The following is a 26,426-nucleotide window of genomic DNA, read 5'->3' as shown; positions in this document are numbered from 1 at the left end:
GTTTGACTTGATTTGATTTTAAAAAGAAAAACCCAACCACTCTTGGTTGGGTTTGATTTTAACTAAAAAAGTCAAATCGAATCAAACCAACCCGGATATTACATGTATAAAATTTCAAAAATATTTATACATAAAAATATTTATTTATAATATAATTTATAAATATTTCTTAAACTATTTCATTGTTTTTTATTTTTTAATAGAATTTGAATGGTCCAATAGGTTTAATAGCTCATAGATATTATTAACTCAAATAAAACCTAACAAAAATCAAATCAATGTATTAATGCTAACAAAAGAAATTCAATTCTAACACTAGAAATGACAATAATGTTGGACATCTATTCTTTAGTTCTCTATTGTTTATACAATGAAAATAAAAAACTTAATTTTATTTTTTCTTTAATATTTAGCCATGTAATTAATATTTATTAGCCGTACTTATTTTAGCATGACTTAATACTTTTAGATTATGATTATTTTCTATATGCCTTATAAATTAGTCATGTTTATTATGGCATGACTTAGTACTTTTAGATTATGATCATTTTATTTCATGCGATTTCATTAGATTTTTTGTTCAATATTTTAGTATAACATCATTTCTCATCTCACATTTTGTGTTATTTTCTTAAAAATATCTTAATTAGATAGTCCTATCTTACTAGGACTAAAGAAATATTGACCTACAAGTAATATATTTTGTATAAAGACTTTACCAGGAAAAAAAATCTGAAAAATCCGAAAAAATCGAGAAAACCCGAAGTTAAAAAAATTGATTTTTGTTGGTTTGGTTTATAGATTTAAAAATCCAATACAATTGGTTTTATTTATTATTTGAAAAATCCGAATCAACTCGGTTCATGTATAACCTAGACTCATCCCTAAAATTTTTTATTATGATTAGACATGGGGATTGTGGGTCCCATGCATTACCTATTTTCCAACTCTCCTTCTCCTTTCTCTCACCTCCAACGAGCCCACCAGAAAATCACTCTCAACCTTCAAGCAATACCGTCACCTAATTTTTGTTACTACTTAAAAATCCAATTACAGCAAAACCTTAAAAACTACAGTATTATCTTGAACCAGAAAGAAATACTAGTAATTATAAAAATCTGATTTTTGTGCTTCAACGCCAAGTTGGGACTAATAACTCTTGCATATGTTCTTATTCATATTCAATTCAATATTTCTAGTTCCTCAAAAAATTCATTTGCACTTTTCAAATAGCATCACCTTTAGTTTTACTGATTTCCCAACCTCCCATTACATGAATTAAAATAGAGAGAGAGAAAGATAGAAAATAAAAATCATACTTAATATTTAATATTATGGGTTAATCATTGTTGCTGCCATTTCAACTTTTCAGTAGGTCTCTATATACTAGTTGGATTAGGAATTTTGAAACCGTTTGGTACGCGGGATGAGATAGGATATTTTGAGATTAATTTTGAGATAAATTTTATAACTTATTTAGTTGAAGGTATAAATTTATCCATACCTTCAACTAAATAAGGTCTAAAATTTATTCCAAAGTTAGTCTTGAATAATTCATCTTATTCCATCAAGATTGGTATTATTTTATTCCACTTCTCATATGAGATAAAATAATTAATATCGGAATAACTTAAACCGCCTACCAAAAGTGAAATGAGTTTAAAGAAAAAGAAAAAAAGTGAAATGGGTTTGAAAAGAGAGAGAGAGAGAAGAAAAGTGAAATGGGTCTGAACCGAAGAACGAGAAGAAGAAATAGACATAAAGTAAAAAGGATAAATTCTGTGTCCCACAGCGGACACTTGTCAACTGCAGAAAGGCCACACAGCCGACACTATGCCTCTAGTAAAAAATTTCGACTATATCACCTACCCCAATACCAAAATCTTCACTGAATTCGAGGGGCCATGTCCATCACTTCATGTGATAAACATAATCATCTAGTGGGGACTACCACACCTATAATGCTTTTTTCAAACTTCTAATCCAGATAACTCTGTCGGTGACTTCTAAAGGACAAGTAATTGTAAAATCTAGCTAGATATATGTACATTTCACTGTTTTGCCTTCGTATTAGGTTGTCATAAATAATCTTAGATTGATATTGAAATAAGCTGTCATAAATAATATTATTTCAATATCGAAATAAAACCTCCTTTTTTTTTTTTTTTTTAAACGTCACGGATGATCTAGATGTGACACTAATTTATTAGGAAAAAAGGACCCCTATTTTCCTACTGATAAAGGCAGAAGATTGTGTGTTATGTGTCCATTCCTATGTCAGACATAGTACTGATTTTGACAATTCAAACTACTATTATCTTGGTTGTTGGATAATAGAGATGGTAGTGTGGTGGTGCTAATGACGGGAAAGGCTATGGAGAGGGAGGATATGGAAGTGGTGGAAGAAGGGAAAGAGAGGGGTAAATGAATTGGGCGGTGAGGTGGCGTATCGTAGTTTATCTCATCAAGCTTATCGATTAATGGCCACGCGATCTCATGTCTATCTTGGACAATTTTAACGGAGGAAAGCTATATTTGGATTCAAAGTATAATAGAGGGATATATTTGGATTGAAAATATAACAGGAAGGGAATATTTAGACCAAAGGAAAACGAAAGGTATATTTAACTCTTTTTTGATAGTACAGGGGTATATTTGACCCTTTTCCGTAATTCAAAACTAAACATAAACCATGGACTCTACCCGATCCGGATTAACCCTATTCACTCTCAATTTTCTTTGTAAAAGACCTTGCCTCTCATTTTATAAAATCATTTTCAAGTTATCGTGGAAGTCTTGAAATTGCTAGACAAAGAGCCCGTTTGGATTGGCTTATAAGTTGCTTATGTTCGTTTTCGAAACTTTTTTTTTTTTGTTATTTCTCAAAAATCGCCATTTTGTATTTAAAATAAGCTCCTCAAAAAATAATTGGATCCATTCGACTTACCATTATCTAAAGAACTTTATAAGTTCGAAAACAAACTTATGCTCTAAAAAAAAATAAGTTAATTACCCCAACTTATTTTTTCAAATTTTATGTTCGCAAATTTTTATAAAAGATAAGCCCATCCAAACAGGCTCAAAATCAGATGGTGGATAATGCCCAGTGATCAAAGTTATTTCAACTGGAAAATGTTCATGTTTGTGGTCCTATTTGTTTTTGTATTGGTAAAAAAATTGCAGGTGCTTGTGATAAGTTATGGTTGTTGGCTGATAAATGTAGGCGACTAATATAGGTAGTAAGTGTTGTAATTGGATTTGAATGAGGTAGGTGACATTGTATGGTGTAAGCTTCAACCCCTGCCTTATTTTGTCTAACCATTTTTTATTGAGAAAAGGGTCAAAAATACCCCTTTACTTTGGGAAAAGGATCAAAAATACCCCTCTACTTTAGAAAAAGGGATAAAAATATCCTCTATTACAAATTTGGGTCAAAAATACCCCTCTCGTCATTAAAGTTTTCAAATATACCTCTGTCTTAACGGAAATCTCCAACACAACCCGATTTCATTTTTAAACTCGTTTCATTTAAACCCAACCCAACTAAATAAAAAACTCATATGGGTTACCCGCTCCTGTACGTAGTGGCTATCGATGTAGTACTCTGGAACAAGTTGGTCGCACATGAATTTTTTATGTAGTTGGGTCGGGTTTAAATGGAATGGGTTTAAAAATGAAATTGGGTTATGTTGGGAATATTCATTAAGACGGAGGTATATTTAAAAACTTTAATAACGGGAGGGATATTTTTAACCCAAATTTATAATGAAGGATATATTTAACCCTTTTCTTAAAATAGAGGGGCATTTTTTACCCATTTCCCTTTTTTATTGTCGTGATAGTCTGACAATGATTTATAAAATAGAAAAGGTTCAAAAATGTCCTTAACGTATTAGAAATGGCTCAAAAATGCCCTCCTTCCACCTATTTGGATAATAAATGCCCTTTCATCCACCTATTTGGCTCAAAAATGCCCTTAACATTAAAATTAAGTCTAAAATTGCCCTCCTTTTAACAGAAATTGATATAGAATATATGAATTTTTTAATTAAATATGTAACATTATTTTTGTTATTCCACATGTAATTAGACTCAAATTTATATACACTCCAACTCATTAATCCAAACCCATTTTCAAATATGTGGCCCTTAAGCTCGTTTTATTCTTATGAAAATTTCCGGGACTTTACTCCGACGTTTACTTTTTGGTCTCGATTTCTGGTGGGATTTATTTTTCTGGTTGTTCGATGGGAGAAAGCAGTGGCGTACACAGGATTTTTAGCATGCGGTGTCACATTTTAAAATGAAACAAATAAATAAAACACCGTGACACAATATTAAAAAAATGAGCATAATATAAATAAAGCTCCACTCAATTACTATAACTCTCCCCGATGAATTTTTATTTTTTTAAATGTATTCAAAATTATCTCATTAGAAAATATACTAAACATTATTTTTCCTATATAAGGCACTGAAGGATCTCTAAGAAAAGTTGTCATTCATCTGATTACGTAAATCAATTTTAATCAAGTTTATTGATGAAAAAGAAGATGAAGGGGAGAAAAAAATATAGCACACAGTTAATTAGGGAAGCAGCAACTTTCTTCGTTCAGACCTAATATATAATCTTGTCGAAACGTTAATATACAGTGCCATGGATTGGTGGTTCACAGTTTTATTAACTTCTAGAGGTCCACGGTTCGAACATCAACAAGTATCTTTTTTATTTGTGAGGGAGAGAAAAAAGATATTAAAAACAATGAAGAAAAAAAGATATTAAAAACAATGAAGGGAAGCTGCCAGATTTCGAACTCAGGATTTCCTGACCAAACGACCTACGCCGCTGGTTGCAACAAGCAGTATCACATTATTCAATTTATCTGTTATGCTACTTCTGCCTTCCAATTATGTATATATATTTAATAAAAAAATTCAGTGAAGCAGTATCACGTGACACTCCTCGGCCTACAATAAATCCGCCCTTGGGAGAAAAGGTGAGTGCATCGGGACTCCGGCGGGAGCAGTGCTCCAGGTAAAGATAAGAAATAGAAATGGAGTAGAAAAATAAAAAGGAATAACGTAAGAAAAAACATAAATAAAAGGAAAAATGAAAAAAAGTTGCTTTAATGAAATTTACACATAGCACAACAGGATTGGCGAACGACAATTACCTTCTTTTTTTAAAACTGATACTAGTCGAGAAGGGGGATAATAATACCATTTCAAACCAATTTAAAGGAGTATTCGGAACCCCGCAATCACATAGTAAAGGTCAAACAGGGCCAAAGATAGACTACTTTATGAAAAATTATTTATGTATTTTGCCTAACACAATATAAAAAATTTCAATCCATAGATGTCACGACCTAATTCGCGAGTCGTGGTGGCACCTACACTATCCCTCCGAAGAGGCGAACCACATTACTAATAACAAGTTAAATGTTTTAAAAATTAAATAAGAATAAGTTATCAAGTCTTAAATACTTATCATAACTAAATGTCACGACAACCCCAAAATCTGGTCAAAGGGTATAAGAGCGCTAACGCGCATTTTAATATAAGTCCGAAAATACCCGAAGGCTACATATTGTATGTCGAATACAAAACAAATAAATGAGGAGGTCCTTCAGGGGCCACGGATACGACCAAGTAGCTCACCCCCGAATTATCGAAAGATGTCACCCTCGCGTATCGGGGCCCACGGGGTGTAGAATCGAGCCGGATCATACTCGCACTCAACAAAAGTGCTAAAGAGTAGTATCGTACAACACACACACACTAGTGTAAAGCATCATAGGCCGACAATGATTAGATAACGCGTGAAGAAGTGGAAACTAACAAGAAAGACATAGAGCAAACAGTATGGTCACATATAATATACAAGTAAAGTGTAAAGGAATCATGAAATCGGTAATATTGATATAATTCACCAGATGATCACCAAATGTATGAGTGAATGAATGCAATGCAACGCAACAGCCACCTTTCTCACTCCACTCGTACACACACGCAAGCGGGCGTGCCTTCAAAGCCACGTACCCATGGGGGACCCGCGAAGTCTACGTACTCACCCGTGCTCTCCCAGTAAACCTCTGAGGCTTTCAATCACTCTTAATCTCCGGCAAGGACTCGAGTCTCTTTGTCACTCTCAATCTCTCGCAAAAACCCTAGCCTTCTCAATCACTTACTCACCATCATCACATGAATAATATGGAAGGCATGTCATACATGATATCAGTCTTTAACAATATCACCAATATACAATCAACAAATACAAGTCATATTAATGTTATCATTCCTTTCCTTTGGAGTGTATGTCTTGTATAATCTGTTTAATCAGTGCTGTTGTAGTCCTCTTCTTCTGTTGGAACACTCTCATATTTCTTTCCTGCCATGTGTAGTATATGCATCCTGATAGGGCCATCCTGCAGACTTCGGCTTTTGCATTGTTTCCATGTGCATGTTTGTTTGCCCACCTTTGCTCTTGATCCCAAGTATATATCTGCCTATGGATCCCCTGCCATGTTAGTAGCTTTTCCCACACCACATGTGTCACTGGGCATTGAAAGAACAGGTGATTATTGCTTTCTGGCCAATTCTCACATAATGGGCAGATTGGGTTGCAAATAATTTGATTTATCTCTTTTATTCATATATCTTCCTTTTTATCATCTTTTTTTCCCATAAATTTGATCCTATAAAGTACAAATTTTTTTGTTTTTTTTTTTTTTCTTTTCAAATTTCCGACCAATTTTTTTAGTACAAAGTAAAAAGTTTCCTGCAAATTTCAGAATCATCAGAGGTTCAGTATCCTCTCATTTGCAGAAGCGAATTCAGGATGTTAAGTTTTTTTGGGTTCAACAGTTAAGGTTTTTAAAATTTAACTCATTATATATCTTTCAAGTTATGGACTCATATTTACTATTTGTTGCAAATTTTATTTTATGTCGTCTTACATATAAAATTTATGCTTTGGGTCAGAATCAAATGAATTTTGTGTTGGTATACTACATCCACCTCAGCTCATTTGCTTAGTACGTATTGCAAACATATTTATGTAATTTATATGTGAGATCTAAATTTAATAACAACAAAAACGTGAATAAAAATATATTAATTTATTTTATTGGATGGAAGAGTGCTTAAAAAAACGTGTGACCACAATGATTCTTTTTCACCAAACTTAATCTAATTTCTTAATGACGATTTTTACCTCTTTGTACATCAATAATGTAAGAACAAATTAACCATTAAGGGGCATAAAAGTCGATTAATATTTTAAGGGTATTTTTGTCGTTCAACATTTAGCGTGTAAAATTCGTGATTTATAATATCTAGATAAACTAGACTAGATAGATAGATGGATTTAGACTAGATGGCGAGCTTCAACCTTCCAAAATCGTTTTTCCGTGCCCAGATCCTTGCAAAAGGCTCAACTCTAGCCAAGAGAACACTTAAAAGTGTGTAATAATTCCATCGCACTCAATTTCCTATTTAATAGCTCAAATCACCAATTTACAAATTCTAGAGCTTAGTGCAAAAATCCCAATTTCATTATTCAAATTCATATTTAAATGTTAAAATTCAGTGGTTAATCATGGTATAAACTCAAACAAATGTTTAGAATACTTACCCCAACTTCTGAATAAATATAGACAAAATGTTCACAAAGTTGAGTTTCCCAAGTCAAAAAATGCTGAAGAATGAATAACATTTTCGAAATTCGGCTTTTATATTCAACTCTTATTCTTTATCGTGATAAAAAAAAAGCTCGCGTTGACCAGTCCACCTATACTTTCATCATTACAATTGAGACAAAATCCATTGCAATCGCGATGAACAAATCAACACTAGAAAGATATGCAATTTCAACTTGTTCCTCCGCGATGTACCAAAACTTATTAAACCTCCTCGATTCTCAACCAAAGAGTACCAATAAATTCCAAAATATCATATCAACCTATAGAAATCTTAAAACACAGAAATAAGATTTAAATACACAAAATGAAGGGTTAGGTTGTTAGAAGCCTAATCTAATCTATTGAATCCCCTCTTATAAAAAAAAATATTGTGTATCGATGAATTCTTTTGGTTAATTTTTTAATCTCGTTAATACTAAACAGGATTCTTAATTCTAGTGTAGTGACATGAATGTTCAAGAAATTTGAGTGGGTTCACCTACCAACTTTGACATATCGAGGGGTTAATTCACAGGTAGTGATTCAACATATTAGTTTCATAAAAGTCACTTAATTGTGATTCATCACTTTAAAATATCTCTATTAATAGACTATAAGTTAACTTGGGGGTTTCCCTAACATATACCCACGAAATCTGAGATGACAACATAAAACTCATAATGGATTTTTTTAAAATGCCATTTCAACTTTTAAGGATTCACAATAATAAAAAATACTCCCTCTGTTTCAATTTGTTTGAACCTATTTTCTTTTTTGTCCGTATCAAAATGAATGACCTCTTTCCTAATTTGAAAACAAATTCACTTTATGAATGATTTATGTACAACACACAAATTTTGAAACGCTTTATTTTGAACCACAAGTTTCAAAAGTCTTCCCTCTTTCTTAAAAGTCATGCCCAGTCAAATGGGTTCATATAAATTGAAACGGAGGGAGTATGATTTCTGACGGATTCTTTTGTCACTAAAATATCTTGGTTCGTCATTATCTTTTTTAACGATTTGTCTATCCCTCGTAGACATATCATTATTTAGTGTTTCTGTTAAAATCTATTTTCGTCCCAAAATATATTACTCCCTCTATTTCAATTTATTGCTTTTTGAGAGTCAATTTAACTAAACTTTGAAGTTACATTGGATTAGATTAACTCGATATTTTAACATTAAAATTTATATATTTGAAAACTCATAAAAAGTACTATAAATTGTAACTTTTCTCATATTAATTTGATGGAAAAATACATCTTAAATGATCAAAGTTCATATAAATTGAATTTCAAAAAGCGAATTGTGACACATAAATTGGGACAGAGGGAGTAAATAAATAGCGAACTTGTTGGTTGAAAAAAGTCCATTTTTTTTTGTAGTTAAAAGTGACTTTCGTCACTACATAGAGATTCATGCTGATGAAATAAATTTGTCACCAATTAGTTAGTGACTATTTCAATTATCTTTAGTTTGTAGTTAATATAATGTCAGTGCGTCAGTAAGGAGCCGTTTGGCCATGAGAAATAATTATTTGATTTTGAATTGTTTTTCACTTTACTTGAAAATCAATGTTTGGCCATAAGTTGTATTTAGAATTTGGAAAACAATTCAAAATCTGTTTTCACTTTTTTCCATCTTATTTTTTTGATTTTTCTTTTTTCAAATTTTGCCCTAAATTTTTGTTTTTATAGGAAGGATCTCATTTCAATTTGATCAAGGGTGCCATTGATTTGGATTTTGAGGTCGGATCGGATCTTTTTAATTAAGATTTTATTTATTAGATAGATTAAAACAAAGAGTAAGAAATATACTAATCATGAAGAAATTTGCATTAGTCATGAAGCAATTTTTTAACTTTATGGATTCTGGATTTTAGAAGAACGACTTCAAGTGGTAATAATTGGGTTCTAAATTTAATATTTGTACATATTTAAATCATAAAATTTGCATTAGTCATCAAGCAATTTTTTATACTTTATAATTCTAGATTTTAGAAGAACGACTTCAAGTGATAATAATTGGGTTAAATTTAATATTTGTACATATTTAACAATATTTCTTAACACAAATTCAATATTCAAATAAAAGCTACTGATTTGTCCACACCTACTACATCCACCTATAAATAAGCTCTGAATTGGTAAGATACCGTAAGAATTGCTATAAATTAGAGTGAGGTGCTTTTTGCAAAATCTTAAATCTTAAACAATGGTGCTTTTCACTGGAGTAATGAACAAAACAGTCACATTTTCGATTCCGACTGATAATATTGTCAATGGCAACATCAAGAAAGTGGTGAAAGTGACGCCGCCAGGGCCAAGGAAGAAAATGCAAATAGCCGTGACAGAGCCAGGGTTGAGAAACAATGGTCCTTCACCGGACTATATATTGGATAATTATTTAAACACACTTACACAACGAGTCAAGTATCATCTTGGTAATATTTTCATTTTGTCCACTTCTTCTGTCTTTCAAGTAAATTAACCAGTTTGTAATTGACAAACAATATATTTCTCTGAGACAACTCTGATTTGATTTTCTTTTCCAAGGAAATTTTAAAAAGGTGTTGGAATATTTGATAAAAAGATTAAGAGAATATGGATTTTTTCTATATTTCTTACAAACTTAATAATAAAATTATGGGGTGTTGTTGTTACCCTCTAAATTATGATATTTTCAGTCTAAAACTTTGTCAGATAGTATGAAGAGTCGCTTCACGATTACTTTGTTTTTCTAGGTCTAAATTTTAGCTCTCATACACTATAGAGAGTGTCAGAGTGAAGCCACTCTTCTTGCCACTTGGCACTCCTGTGATGTTATGAAGAAAAACTATCAAAACAAGCTAGCTAGTTTTAGTGATTAACAAGATGAGGGACTTTTTGGCAAATTCTTTTATTAAAAATTTGAAATACTTTTTTGTCTGATGAACGAATTGTTGAAAATGATAAATTATATGTTTAAAGTATGTAAGTTGATGTCTTTTTAGTTATCCTAGATGGGTGATCTTTTCTACTATTTGAGAATGAATTTGTTATTACCATCCATAATATGTGTGCGTATATACTAATTGGGAGTGTAGAAGTATCCTTAAGCACCTATAGATATCCCTTTTGTAATCTTATAATGAAAATATGATTGCGCATCATGTGTATCTCCCTCTTTATCAATTTTTTACCTTATGATTATCAAGGGGTTCAACTTATATTCCAACATGAATGAACTGATTAGATTTCGATAAAGTCATTATTTGTGTTTTCTCTTCACGCAGAAGCAGTACCATTAATCTGATTTATAATGTGATCGAAAGCTTAATACTACTGACCTAATGGATTTAAAAGATTTTAATGTATGAAATCTTAATTTGATCTTTTCTCTCTCTTTAGGTTTTCCCGAAAACATACGTTATGATCACCATGCCACTTTAGCTCCACTTTTGCAATTTCACTTGAATAACTGTGGTGATCCTTTCACGGAGAACCCTGTGGATTTTCATTCAAAAGATTTCGAAGTGGCTGTTTTGGATTGGTTTGCCAAATTATGGGAAATTGAACAGGATGAATATTGGGGTTATGTTACACATGGTGGCACAGAAGGCAATCTCCATGGTATTTTGGTAGGGTAAGTATCTGCTCTATAACTGCAAGTGTTAGTATTTCTAAATTCCTAGGCTATTAACATCATCTGCATATTGATGCCAGGTATTAATCTGAAAACAAATTTAGGACATGTATCTCTTGAAAATAAACAAATATAGGGAACAAGCATAATTGTAAGCTTTATACCTTTATTACTTTAGAGGTACACTAGAGTGATTTAAGCAAATGTCCCTTGTTTAAGTCTATCATTTAGATTAAACCTGTCAATTGGGCCGACTATCCGGCCCATAACCGGCCCCGAGCAGAACCCGGTAAGAGGGGTAGTGAGCTAGGCTAGTGGAATAATTTAGGGGGTTGGGCCGGACATGACATGTAGCCCGGAAACCCGGCCCACCAACACGCTCGGGTTCTGGCCCATCGGGGCACCGGCCCAGTTCAGATTAATTAAAAAATATATATATATATAAATAGGCGGTTTTTGAAAAATGATTACATATATATGATAGCGCTAATTGATATCAGTTATGGCATATCAAATATTTACTTCTATAACAGATTCTAGTATACGAGAATCATCCTATATTAGATCCCCATGCTTTCCATTTTTCTTGCCTATTTTTAGGGATACTTCTAAAATTTTGGAAGTTAATTAAATAAGTCACTCAAATTAGCTATTGTATAGGGAGATGATTCCAACTCACTGTTAACCATTAATATTCTTTTGTGTGTTTTCCTTTAATTTTTTCATAGTTTATCTTCATTTATATGAACACATCATAAATAATAATAGAATATTATATATATTACTGGAGAAATTTTAATCCTAAATTATGGAATTCTTTTCTTATACTACACACATAATATACAGTCAAACCTCTCTATAATTGCCATTCGTTATAACAACATTTCACTATAACGGCCTGATTTTCTCCTGAACTGATTTTTCATGTTATATTTTACTTCGCTATAACAACATTCTGCATATAATTAGGGGTGGGCGTTCGGGCCATCGAATTGGATATGAAATTTTCGGTTTTCGGATTGAAGAAATTACAATCCAAATAAGTTCGGATTGGATTGACTATTTTAAGTTCGGTTTCGAATTATTCAGTTTGGATATTTCGGATTTTCGGATTTGACTCTTGAGACTTAAAGCAAACTTATTAGGAATGAAATTCATATATTAGTTCCACAGAGGTAAACCTAAATCTTAATTGCTCAGTAAAAAAAGCCTTCGAGTTCAAATTAGGATTAGCAAATCCAAATCATGTCCAACATAGTAAATCCATACCAAATAAAAGCATTCTAGAGAAGTGGAAATGAACAAAATAAAATCTAAGTAGTCATCTAAAAAGATAACAAAGAACTCTATCGTGGGTGACACTAACGTGAGACTTTTGAGACTTGAGAAGTAAGAAACCCCTATTATATTTGATTTAGTAGAGAATTGCATATTTGATTTAATATTTTAATGGGTAGAGCATTAGGTACTAATCCATTAGACCTTTAGAAACTAGACTTATTAGTACTAGGCACATATGATATAGGTAGGTCTAAATAAAAGGTATAAAAATTTTGAATTTTCGGATATCCAAAAATTCATAGTACTAAATTCATATCCAATCTGAAATCCATAAATTTTAAAAATAAAATCCAAAGTCCAATCCATAATCCAAATATCCAAACCAAATATTTAAAAAGTTTAGATTTCGGGTTGGCCCAAACTGTGCCCACCCCTACCTATAATAACACTGACATCCGTTATAGCGGTATACTCTTTGTAAAATTACCTCTCTACAAGAGCCATACTCAAATAGCGTGTAATAATATTTTGTAAGAAATATATTATGTGACAACAAAAGTGTTGATGAAGAGTCTCAACCTACTGTTACTTGGAGATAGAAGAGTCAAATGTTAAGCACTTAAACAACCTTAAAGGGAAAGCTATTGAATTTCCTTTTGCTGAAAGTTTGGACAAAATTTTTTGTCAGTTGAAGCGTTATATTATCACTAAGAGACTAGAATTTACGAAACAGCCTACAATTGTAGAGTTCTTACGTTAAACTTGAACCATTTAAATTCTCAATTAATTTAAAATGCATATGTTCTATATATTTTAATTCTTTATCTGTGTGATACAACTAGTTATGGATTTAGTAGTAATTTATTAGTCTTTTCAATTTTTAATTTATGAGATATGAAAATCAATTGAGATTTTAAAATTTACAAGTGTATTGTTTTTGTTTACAACATAAAAAGTACAAAAAGTTAATTGTTTGCGTGCTTTTATTTATAACAGTTAAATGAGATCTAAATATCGAATGTCAGTATACATGCATAACAGCACCTCACTATAGTAGCCATGAAATTTTCGGACAAACGCTACCACTATAGAGAGGTTTGACTGTATATATAAGCAATCGTAGGGATCTAGTAGCTTCGTTGATCGCTACCCGAACTTTCACCTTTTGGTGAGGTTCGAATCCCCACATTGTAATCCCTCCCCATTTTCCCTTCCTCTACCCCCTATGTAATAAAAACAATTTAAAATGAAAACAATATATATATATATATATATATATATATATATATATATATATATATATATATATATATAAAATTAAAGTAAACATAAGAATAAAGTTACGTTTACAATTAATGAATATGCAATGTTATTCTAAAATTTATGCACGGTATAACTCATGCATATATTTAATAATGATTATGTTAAATGGTACTCCCTTTGTCCCAATTTATGTAATATAGTTTGACTGGACACGAAGTTTAAGAAATAACAGAATACTTTGAATCTTGTGGTTTAAAATAAGTCAAAGATATCTGTGTGATTATAGATCATTTCGTTAAGCGTGAAAGATAAAATTTAAAGTTAAATTATTACCAATAAGGAAATGGATCATTCTTTTTAGAACATACTAAAAAGAAAAGTGTATCACATAAAGGGACAGAGGGAGTATATCAATTATGTTAAATGATATATAAATTACAATGATAAAACCCGGCCCGGTTAGCCCACTATGTACCCCTACTCGGGTAAGGGGCTGGGTCGGACACCCTTTCCCCTCCTCAAACCCGGCCCCCAGCCCGGCTCGGCCCTGAACCGGCCACCATGTGGCCCTCATTTACATGGCCCGGCTCGACCTGTCTGATAGGTTTAATTTAAATTTTATCCTTATTTTTAGAAGTTGTTCAACTATAGCCCATAGGAAATAGTATTGTCGAACAAAGTTAAGGTAGGATCTAATATTTGTCCATATGTTGCTTAATCTTACAGATAAAAGTATTAGATGTCGTCTAACGTTTGAATAACTTACAAAATTTAGACCATGGTCTAACGTTTTTTTTTCCTCATTAGATCTTTAGCTTGCTCAAAAGTAATCTTTAAATCATGATCTAAAAAATTTGTAAGTTGCAAGAGAAATAAAAAGAGTCATTTATTAAACAATTATTTCAAAAAAGGATGACTGGTGAAATTTTCGGGGTGATCTATGCTTTACCCTGCCATCGCGAGGTAACATTATTTGAATGTTTTGAATTTTCTTGGTGTTTCTTCATCGAATATCAATATGGTGGTTGATTAAAAGAAGAATAAACAAATATTTGTACAATGAATTTGTCTGTAATAGCAATTACTTTCATCAGTAGATCTAGACAGCCGTTGTTTCATCTAGTAATGCAGCTGAAAAGTAAGCTAGACATTAATTAGATTACTTGATTGATGTCATTGCTCCCGTGTAAAAGTGTGACTTATTAATGCTACGGCGCCAATTGTCATGGGTCTTAGTTCTTCACGTGGATTATTCAGAATGAACGTGGTAACACTTCTTTTGCCATGGGCATGGGTTTCCCATTTTTGGTGATATAAGCTTCAATCTTCATTGTGATTATTATGGGTTACATTTTAGGTCAGATTTATGGTGGGCATGAATTCATGGTTTCTCTGCAAAATTCGATTTTTTATGTACATATTTCTTAAGATTGATCTAATATAATTTGTTCACACTCATTCTCCAAAAAGGACGAATGATGCACTTGGTTGAACGTTAAGTAGGCGTTTGGACATGCGATGGAATCAGCGTTTGGACATACAATTTCATCTCTGATTTTTTCTCATGAGATAAAATCCCAAATCATCCAAAAAGACATGATTTGGGATTTGAAATCATGATTTTAAAAAATATAAATGTAAAATTTGACCCATACGTTTATATTTTGTAAAAAAGATCCATAAGTTGGTAGATATATTTACCAATCATGTTTACCAACCATTTGTATTAAATATTAATCTGTAAGTTGGTTCAATATATTTACTAATCATGTTTACTAATCATGTTTACCATGTGGGAGAATTATATTAAAGAGTAGTTACATTACTATTCATGTTAAATTTTCCTTTTTATTGAACTAAAGTTTGATCAAATGATGTTATATTTTTTAGAAAGACCTTTTAGTAGCGTATTAATTTTATTATGAATTATGATTTACTCATTTGGTAAGATTGTATAAGAATTTTTTTTTTTTTTTTTTTTATGGTTTTCACAACTTGTGAGTTTTTATGTTTATAAAAAAAAACTACAACTTAAGAAATCCAAATTGCATGTCCAAACACGATTTCATCTCACGATTTCATCTCATGAGATGAGATCATATCCAAACGGCTCCTAAGTTATTCACCTTTAAGAATAGGGATCAATTTCCACTTAATTAGTACTTCCTTTTTTCTTTTACTCCCTCCTTCCCAAAAAGATTAACACTTTTAGCTTTTCGAGAGCCAAACGAGTTGTTTTTTGACCGTAAATTTTTCATGTCTTTTAAATATTTTAAATTGTTAATTATGGTGACTTATAATACTTTTTATGTAGTTTTCAAATATGTAAATTTTATTTCGAAAAAAATTAAAAATTCTATGTTCAAATACACAATTAAAATTAAGAAGTTTGACTTTCGAAAAGCGAAAAGTGTCAACCTTTTTAGAATAGAGGGAGTATTTTAATAGTGCACCTGTATTTGGAAATCATAGATCTGCCTATGTAATAAGCGCCCAAAGTTCACATCTAAACCATCTGCTTGAGTCACGTGTTCTCAATTTGCCTATATATTATCATCCATTGGCCATTTGCTAAGCCTAGTAGATGCAATTGGCCTTTAGTGGTCCCAATATGTGTGTGATTTACAAGAATGACTTTGACGGTGATTGGTTTTGAACTTTTGATCATACTTACATTATGAGCAAAATTTCAAGTTTTAAACAAATCTCGACTTTCGAACTTGAAGGTTTGCCCATGAAATAAACGGAGGTCAAAAGTTCAAGACTATCAATTTTCAAGGTCACTGAGGTGTAATTTCTTGTCGATATGTCTGCTGACGGGATCATATTTAAAGGAGTACTAACACAAACAACAACAACAACAACAACAACATGCCCAATAAAATCCCACAATATGAGGTCTGGGGAGGGTAAAGTGTACGCAGACTTTATCCCTATCTCGAAAGATAGGAAAGCTGTTTCCGAAAGACCCCCAACTGAAGAAAAAATGAGCACTAACACATATGCATGTAATACTCCCTGCGTTCAATTTTACTTGTCCACTGCATTAAAAATACATTCACTATTAGTTGTCACTTTTAGCCTATCAATAGAAAAGCGTATTTTTTTTCAATTTTTACTCAAATCATTTCTCAAAACCTAAGACTAAACATCAATTAATATGGGTATTGTGGTAAAATATTCATATCAATTATTATTTCTTAAATATGTGCAAATCCAAACTAGATAAGTAAAAGTGAACGGAGAGAGTACATTGCAACAAAAAGGCTATCAAATTTTCTTCACTAAATTAGTTTTAAAAAAATGCTTACTTTATAGATACAAGTTAAAGGATTTAGTGGCGAATATCAATCTATTTAGTGTGTTCGAGTGGCAAATCCAAAATTTTGTGAAGTTTATATGACAGAAAGTAATAGTTTTAAGTGTGTGCTTTTATCTTAACAATTTTTTCTGCAGGAGAGAGTTACTTCCTAATGGGATTTTATACGCATCAAAAGACTCTCACTATTCAGTCTTTAAAGCTGCAAGAATGTACAAAATAGATTTGGAAATGATCAACACATCAATAAATGGAGAGATGGACTATTCAGATCTGAAAGCAAAATTGCTTCACAACAGGGACAAACCAGCAATTATAAACATTACTATTGGTAAATATTCATATTTCAACCTTTTCGTGTTTGCTTTCCCCTTTTTTGAAATTATACAATAGGTTGTTATAGACCAAATAGTAGAGCCTAACCCAAAATATTAGTCTGACAGGTGGGAAAGTCTGTTTAGTCTATAAACCTATTAATATTTCTTTTCTTAACCGATGAGAGACAATTGACACATAACAATCATTTTCGCTTGAGAACCACCGACCTCTTTGGCCACGGGTGAGCCTAGTTGATCACGGCTGGCACCGCTCTTGGATCTAGGCAATCAGTCCAAGTCATGGCCCTATGCGTGGATTTCGACTACTTTGATACTAATATTATAGACCAAAAAGGAAAACCCAGGCCTAAAGACTAGTTTTAATAGGTAGGAGAGCTTATTTAGCCTCAAAACCCATTATCGTTTCTCTCTCTAATTGATAAGCAACAATTGACACGCAACATAGATTGATCAGTTGAATATGCCCACCCTAAATGCCCAACCCATGCATTACTTGTGCATCATGATATGCCTAATAATAGATTGAGGTGAAAATGTTGGGAAGAAAACAAGCAACAACCAAATTGCACGACGAGGTAACAGCGGAAGAAATACCCAAGTCAAAACTTCCCACATTATTTGAACCAAGAGAAGACAATAAACACTAGCACAAATGAAAATTCGGACATCAACTATACCAACAATAAAATAGAAAAGCGAGCAAAAATAAACCAATGCAAGAGACACTAAATTTACGTGGTAAAACCCCTTCAAGGTGAAGAGGAAACATCTACGGGACTTCCGGCCCACAAAAGCTCCACTATGATCAACAAGAGTTACAATAATTTTCTCCGAATGGCTAAAACAACAAAGCCAAGCACGGAGCAACAATACATAAAAGATGACACCAAAACTAATGAAAAAAGGAGAGAAATCACCTCCCAAAATGAGCTACTATTCGTACTCGAAAAATGAAGCTACAGACCACAAAATCCAATCACCACCGTTGAAATCGAAGAACTAGATTTTGAGAACCCCCAGTTCAAATTTGAGCAAGATCCAACGGTTAATGAATAGGGAATCGCAATTTGAAGCAGACTGTTATAGCTGATTTTCACTGGTCCGAAAATCACCACTTCTCTCTCAATTTTTCTCTTTATATGGCTGTTATGAATTCACTCTTGTGTTTTGAAAATAAGACCTAAGTTGATCCTATATATAGTGAATTTTAGGATAAAAGTGGACTGATCCAAATTAAATTAGATTTTATTAATTCAAATCCATATAAGAAGGGAAAACCATAAAACCCAACGGAAAATAGATCCATCCTCTTGTGATACGATAATGAGTTGATCAACGGGGCCAAAACCTCCCAGTGTTGGAGTCCTAAGGCCAAAAAGGAATAAATAATCATCTTGAGGCGTACAAAGACTGTACAAAAGGTATAAGCTGAGATATCCCACCACTAATTTTTATACCATGTTTGGTACAAGGTATAAATTTATCCATACCTTCTTATCCCACTTATGCTGGGATTATTTTATACCATCTTAGATGGTATAAAATAATCCCAATAGATGGGATAAATTAATCCCGGGATTATAATCCCGGGATAATTTCGACTATCTACCAAACGACCCCTAAGATGATAAGATGAAGCTACTATAATTGGTTGAAGCATTAACTGAGGGGATGCCTTTTTCAGGGGTTAATCCAGACATAGAAGATCAATTTTTAATCAGAACACACAATGACTCAGTGAACTCATCCTCTTTTGTGGGTAGAATGTAAACGCCGAGTCTTGTCAATCAATAGGTTGTGCTTATATTCCAAATTAGTATCCCCTACAACTCTCAATTTATGTGATATTCTTTTTAATTGGTTCATAAAAAATGATATATTTTTATATTTTGTACTCTTTGCGATGTATTTTAGTTGTTATTTTAGAAATCAAGACATAATTAATTATTAGCTTGCACCTTTACCCTTACTCATGAAATGTCGAGAGATATTAATGTGGTGAGAAAAAATAAATAACGATAATTTAGTCAAATTACCCTTTTAGTTAATGTATATTCTTAATGGCAAGCACTACAAAAAAAAAAAAATGGACCAGAGGGAGTAGGAGGATCTCAGTAGCTCAGTTGGTTGGCTACCTGAACTTTCACCTTGGATGAGGGTTCGATTCCCCATTCCCCTTCCCCATTTCCCTTCCCCTATCTCCTATGTACTAAAAATAAAAAATAAAAAAAGATAGGAGGGAGTAACAATTTAATTTTAAACTTCCCATTTTTTTTTTTAACCCTTAATGAGATAGTTTGTAGGAGGATTTTTTTTTACTATTTCATCTTTTTATTTTTATTTTTTATTTTTTATTTTTTTTTTATGTTTTAAGATATATATAATAATCTCTCTCTTCATTGGGTATTTACTCTATTTATGTGTCATCTTTCTATAATTGAGGTAGTCTTCAAGAACAATTATTACGATAGGTAAAATGTGAAAAAAATAATTAAGTTTGTCTTGAACTTCTAAAATAACAAATAATTGAGACATCTATTTTTAGAAATACGACATATAATTTGAGACAGAGAGAGTAGTTGCAAAGGATTTTTTTTTCTATCAAACTATGTGCGATGTGCCCAGTCATACGCTTACACATAAATTGGGATGGATGGAGTATTTAACTTCACTTGTATGAATTTCTTATATCCACTATTAGGGGTGTCAAATGTGCGGGTTTGAGGAAATTTAGGCCGGTCAAAATGGGAGAAGAGACGGGTCATAATTCAATTCACCGACTTATTATTAAGTTTTAATTTCTCTGTTTGGTTTTTTATAATTTGTTTAAAAATTTAATAATTTTCTTTTCTTTATTATGACTATAGATAACATGAGAATTTTTGTTCACTTCCTTCAAAGTTTCTAGTCTAGAGACCATAAGGACCAACTCTCTTAGAACTCTAACCGCTTTTAAGAAAAAGAAATCGTTTCATATAACTAGTTTTAGTACTTTCTTAATGGTCCTTTTTATGTGTAGGAACTACATTCAAAGGCGCTACTGATGACATTGATGTCATTCTTCAAACACTTAAAGATTGTGGCTATTCCCACGAAAAGTTTTACATCCATTGTGATGCAGCACTCAATGGGCTGATTATCCCCTTCATAAAAAATGTGAGTTTTCTAGCATATGTCTAACAACCACTTGAGGATACTACAAAAATCAAACTCTAATTGTTTGTGATGCAATTAATTGACAACAGATGATTAGCTTTAAGAAGCCAATTGGGAGTGTCACAGTTTCTGGCCATAAGTTCTTGGGATGTCCAATGCCTTGTGGCGTTCAAATAACAAGAAAAAGTTGCATCGCTAACCTCTCAAGAAAAGTGGAATACATTGCTTCTATGGATGCCACAATTTCTGGCAGTAGAAACGGTTTGACTCCAATTTTATTGTGGTACAGTTTGAGCTCTAGAGGTCAAATTGGGCTACAAGAAGATGTTCAGAGATGCCTCGACAATGCCAAATATTTGAAAGATCGTCTTCAACAAGCAGGGATCAGTGTTATGCTCAATGAGTTGAGCACTATAGTTGTATTTGAGAGGCCTCTTGACCATGAATTTACTCGTCATTGGCAGCTTTCTTGCGTGAGAAATATTGCACATGTTATTGTTATGCCAAGTATCACTAGAGAAACACTAGACGATTTCTTCGTTGATTTAGTGCAACAAAGAAAAATGTGGTACCAAGATGGAAGAGTTCAGCCTCCTTGTGTTGCGGATGATATTGGTGCTCAGAATTGTGCATGCACTCATCATAATGGTCAATATTCCTTAAAGGCAAAGAAGACCATGGCCACAATTGGATGAAATTTCAACGTGAATTTGCCATAATTGGATGGAATTGTTGGTTCTTTTCCTATTCTTGTTGTATCCCTATCGTTTAAAGTTTCTATGGATGTTTTCATGTTTGGCCCGGTTTTGTCTAGGCTACTTAAGTACTTATATTGTGATTTTCAAACTAGCTAAGTTGGCTATATGAATACTGAGTATTCATTATGTAGATGGTCTATTCAATTGATGAATAAATTACAGATTTTCCAGTTAACATTGTGTTCCCTTTAGTTAACCGACAAAAAGTGAGGCTTCTACTTTATGCATTTCTCTCATTCTATTAAGTAGCAGATTGATTGACGAGTCTCAGCAGCCAACCATTCTCTTTTTCTTTTTTTTCTTTTTTCAGTAACCCTTCTCTTATTCCCAGGGCGGGCCCAAGGATTAAGCCACTAAGGCAATGGCTTTGGGCCCCCAAATCTTTGGGGCCCCATTTTTTATTGAATTTTATGCTAAATGGTACTTTGATATAGCTTCTAAATATATAAATTGTTTTTTAAAAAATTTAAAAATTGTATATCTGAATTCACGATAAAATGAAGAAGTTGAACTCTTGAAATCCAAATTGTGTCACATAAATTGAGACAGAGGGAGTGCACAATATTTATGAAAGAAAAAAAGAGAAGAAATTTTTTTAGTCACGTGATTGATTAGCTATATTGTCAGTTGAATTTTTTTTCGAATAAATTGATTTGAAAAAATTGTTAACAACTTTGCATTGTGTTTGACTATTATAAAACAATAATTAATGATCTCGCATCTAAAAAAAAATAGAAAAGTAGATTTTAAATAAAAATATATATGTCGATCTTTCTTTAAAAAAAAAACTAGAACCTCTCTATGATGTTTGGTTTTAGGTCCCCAATCTTGTTGAGACGGCCCTGCTTATCCCCCCTGCTTGAACTTCACTTAGATACTTTTATTTATTTATTTATGAAAGTTCAATTTATCACAACTTTAGAAACTCTTATGACTCTATAAATCAATTTTTGGACCCAGATAAAATTAAATGAGCAAAAGATAGGGGGGAGATCCGGAAATACTTTGCCTTAGTTGCTCTATCTCCAAATAGGGAGACCTCTATCTTATGTTGAGAACAAAAATAATTAAGAATATGGGTACATTTGCTAGGGAGGAAAACATTGTTTAGTGTTTTCCGATTAAAAAAAAAAATTGATGTTGATTAATGTTATTTTCATAATTTTTCTAGGAAACAAGTTTCATAAAAGAAGCATTCTGCGCTAATCGTCTTCTTCCCAACCAAGTTACACGTAATGACATTCAACACTGATTTCTCCTCTCCACCTCCAACACCCCATCCCCTCCATCCCACACTTCGATCCCCACCATTCATTATCCCGCACCAGAGACGGATTCAGGATTTAAATTATAGGGGTTCGATTTTAAGTATTGAACCTATTATATTTTTAAAGTTATGAGTTCATATCTACTATTTATTACAAATTTAATAATTTTTGACACATAAATTTATGTTGCGCATCGAAAGTTTGGAGTTCCAGAACCCCAACTTACCATGCTAGATACGCCCCTGCGCCGCACTCTACCCTCACTCTATAATGTTGGCTTATATTATGCTCCTATATAAATGTTCTTGTAACTATATTACCTAACTAATATAAAAAAATAAAAATACCACCTTATATTGTACATGTCCGTGTCTGTCATGATTTTTACCAAATCACGAGAAAATAATTGTGTCCGTGCTTTGCAGGTGGAGGTGGCTTTTGGAGCTTTGTAGGGTTAGTCATTTATTATACTGGACCTTAAGGGCTCGTTTGGTTGGAAAGAGCTTATCCCGGGATTAGTCTAATCCCCGGATAAATTATATCGAGATTAGTTATTCCACCCGTAAGGTGGAATAAAAAAACACTCTAATCCCGGGATAACTAATCTCGGAATTAGTTATCCCAAGTTTTTTTTTTTTTCCAATCAAATGTGGAATAAGCCGATACTAATTTTTATCCCAGGACTATTTTTCTCTATCCGTCATACCAAACGAGCCCTAAAAGAACCATGTATTTCTTGTTGCTTGTACGACAATGGGTGCCACCACAGAAAGAAAAATGAAATTGTTTGTGCGCTCACTTAAGCTTGTTGAGAAACTACTACCCCTCCTTTTTAATATGTTATAGATGTTGGCAACTGACACAAATGACTACACTTTGAGGGTTTTTTTAGGTATAGTTACACTTTTGCTAATTACATTTCGTAGTTACAGTAACGTGTATACAAATTCGATAGTATTCCAATTCGCCTGTATTTCGCTGTATTCCAATTCCATTATATTTACACTGTATTCAACTTATTGTATTTAAATTCAGTTGTATTCAAACAATATAAATGAAAAAAAATAGGGGTATTTATCCGTATTCAAATTCATTGTATATAAAAAGAATTCGAATGCAGTCAATTCGGTTGTATTCATTCGTAACTACTTTTACATTGTATTCAACTTATTGTATTTAGATTCGGTTGTATTCAAATAATATAAATGCAAAAATATACAGAGGTATTTAGTTGTATTCAAATTCATTGTATTCATTTGTATACAAAAATATCTCCTTCGAAATACTAGCAAAAAATATATAAAGAAACACTATATTTTATCCTAAAAAAACGAATACACTCAGATCTGAGATACAAGAAATAAAATACACTCAAATCTGAGATACACTCAAATACACTCGAATACACTCAAATACACTCAGATCTGAGATACAAGAAATAAAATACACTCAAATCTGAGATACAAAAAATAAGATATAAAAAATAAAATACACTCAGATCTAAGATACTCGCCAGATCTGAGAAAAGGGAAGAGAGAGAGAGAAGCGGTTGCTCGCTCAGATCTGAGTGTTTGATGGCGGCGACTGCTCGCTCAGATCTAAGAAAATGGAGTGGTTGATGGCGGAGAAGATGGAGTGGTTGATGAAGATCAGAGAGAGAAAAGCGATCGCCAGAGAAGATAGAGTGATTGATGGCGGCGACTGCTCGCTCAAATCTGAGAAAATGGAGTGGTTGATGGCGGAGAAGATCGAGTGGTTGATGAAGATCTGAGAGAGAAAAGCGATCGCCGGAGAAGATAGAGTGATTGACGGCGGCAACTGCTCGCTCAGATCCGAGAAAATGGAAGAGAGAGAGAGAGAGAGAGAGAGGCGGCTACCCGCTTTTTCTCTGCTGCTACTGCTCGCTACCACCAAAGAAGATGGAGTGGTTGATAGCGGCGACGGAGATGGACGGTGGCTGGCCGAGGGAGAAGAGAGAGGGAAAAAGGAAAGAGAGTTGAGGGAGAAGAGAGAGAGGGTTGAGGAAAAGATTGATACAGTGGAATAATTTTGAGGGAACCGTATGTTAAGGGGTACTAGTTACCATGTGTAATTGAAATACAATATTTAGCTATGAGATATAATTAAAACAAAGTATAGTTACTAAATATAAATACCTCTTAAGTGTTCTCTACACCAAGTAAATTTCCTTAATTTAATGAGAAAAGACATCATTTAACCCTTGAACTTGGCACGAAAACTCAGTTTAGCAACTAAACTTAACTTGTATTTATTTACCCCCCTTAACAACTTTCATCCCAATTATTTACCACCCTGAGAGCTGACGTGGCAAAAAAAAAAAAAGTAAAAAAAAAATTAAGAGAGTGAAAAGGTGGGCCGGCCCGATATATATAGATATATATTATTATATAATTAAAAATAAAATAAAAATAATATATAATTAAAAAATAATTAATTATTTTTCTCTCCTCCACCCCACCCCACCCCGCCCCCGCCCCCTTTTCACCCCCACAACCCCCCGCCCCCCACCATCTTCTTCACCCTTCCTTTTTTATTTTTCTCTTTCTTCTTCTTTCTCCTCATCCTACCATAACCATGTATAACAACAACACCCACATCTTTAACCCACACTCACACACCCACCACCACCACCATCACCCCACCAAATTTCATCCCATTCCTTCTCAAAATCATCCATAATCATTATTTCATAATTTTATTTTTGAAAGAAAACAAAAATCAAAATCAAGAAACCAAAAAATGGTAAGAAAAGAATGATGAGAATATAGAGAGAAAGAGGAATTGATGGTGGGAGCGGGGCTGTGGAGTGGGGTGGGGGTTGTGAAGATGACGAAATGGTGGGGGAGGGGCTGTGGCGTGGTGGGGGAGGGGCGGGGGGGCGTGGGCGCGGGGTGGGGGGGAGGGGCGTGGCGTGGTGGGGGAGGGGCGGGGGGGGCGGGCGCGGGGTGGGGGTTGTGAAGATGGTGGGGGAGGGGCGTGGGGGCGGGGGGCATGGCTGCGGGGTGAGGGGTTGTGAAGAAGAAGATGGTGGTGGTTATGGAATAATGATTATGGAAGAAATGGAAAACAAAAATCAAAATCAAGAAACCAAAAAATGATAATAATAATAATAATAATAATAATAATAATAATAATAATAGCCAACAATAACAACCAAAATAATCAATTTGGACGAATTTGAAAAAAAATGGGGTGAAATTTGGTGGGGTGATGGTGGGTGTTGTTCTTGTGGGTGTTATTCTTATGGGTGTTTATGGTAGGATGAGGAGAAAGAAGAAGGAAGAGAAAAATAAAAAATGAAGGGTTGGTAATTTTTTAGTATTGATTATTTTGCTTGGCGGCGGTGCGGCGGCGGCAGGGCGGCGGTGGCGGAGGTGTGGCGGCAGCGGGGCGGGGGGGTGGTGTTGAGGAGAAAGAAGAAGAAAGAGAGAAGGAGGAAAGAAGAAGAAAGAGAAAAAATAATAAAAGAAAAACAAAAAATGAAGGGTTAGTCATTTTTGACATGGCAACGACGTGGCAACGACGTGGCAATGATGTGGCAATGACGTGGCGCGAGTGTAATGCACCTCCCGTTGTGAGAGTGGTATTATTTTCTTAGGGTGGTAAATAATTGGGATGAAAGTTGTTAAGGGGTAAATAAATACAAGTTAAGTTTAGTTGCTAAGCGAGTTTAAATCTTGCGAGTTCGAGGTTAAATGATGTCTTTTCTCTAAT

At 33.3% G+C, this 26,426-nt stretch overlaps 1 protein-coding gene across 1 annotated transcript; it reads left to right on the top strand.

Annotated features, from left to right (window-relative positions):
• The first annotated feature begins 9,789 nt into the window (after positions 1–9,789).
• On the top strand, positions 9,790–21,598 carry LOC132056001 (histidine decarboxylase-like). The gene is made up of 5 exons (XM_059448047.1): positions 9,790–10,127; positions 11,074–11,308; positions 17,309–17,502; positions 20,529–20,665; positions 20,755–21,598. The coding sequence occupies exons 1-5, from the start codon at positions 9,899–9,901 to the stop codon at positions 21,358–21,360; spliced, it is 1,401 nt and encodes a 466-aa protein (XP_059304030.1). The 5' UTR covers positions 9,790–9,898; the 3' UTR covers positions 21,361–21,598.
• The last annotated feature ends 4,828 nt before the right edge of the window (positions 21,599–26,426 follow it).

The sequence above is a fragment of the Lycium ferocissimum genome, chromosome 1, assembly GCF_029784015.1.
Source record: "Lycium ferocissimum isolate CSIRO_LF1 chromosome 1, AGI_CSIRO_Lferr_CH_V1, whole genome shotgun sequence".
In the NCBI taxonomy this organism is placed as follows: domain Eukaryota; kingdom Viridiplantae; phylum Streptophyta; class Magnoliopsida; order Solanales; family Solanaceae; genus Lycium; species Lycium ferocissimum.
This window is presented reverse-complemented; position numbering and strand designations above follow the sequence as displayed.

Excerpts from the sequence above, each read along its gene's own strand:
- LOC132056001 (XM_059448047.1), top strand. The coding sequence starts at position 9,899 with ATGGTGCTTTTCACTGGAGTAATGAACAAAACAGTCACATTTTCGATT. Across the intron at positions 10,128-11,073 it reads ACGAGTCAAGTATCATCTTG|GTTTTCCCGAAAACATACGT; the intron begins GTAATATTTTCA and ends CTCTCTCTTTAG. Across the intron at positions 20,666-20,754 it reads TTATCCCCTTCATAAAAAAT|ATGATTAGCTTTAAGAAGCC; the intron begins GTGAGTTTTCTA and ends AATTGACAACAG.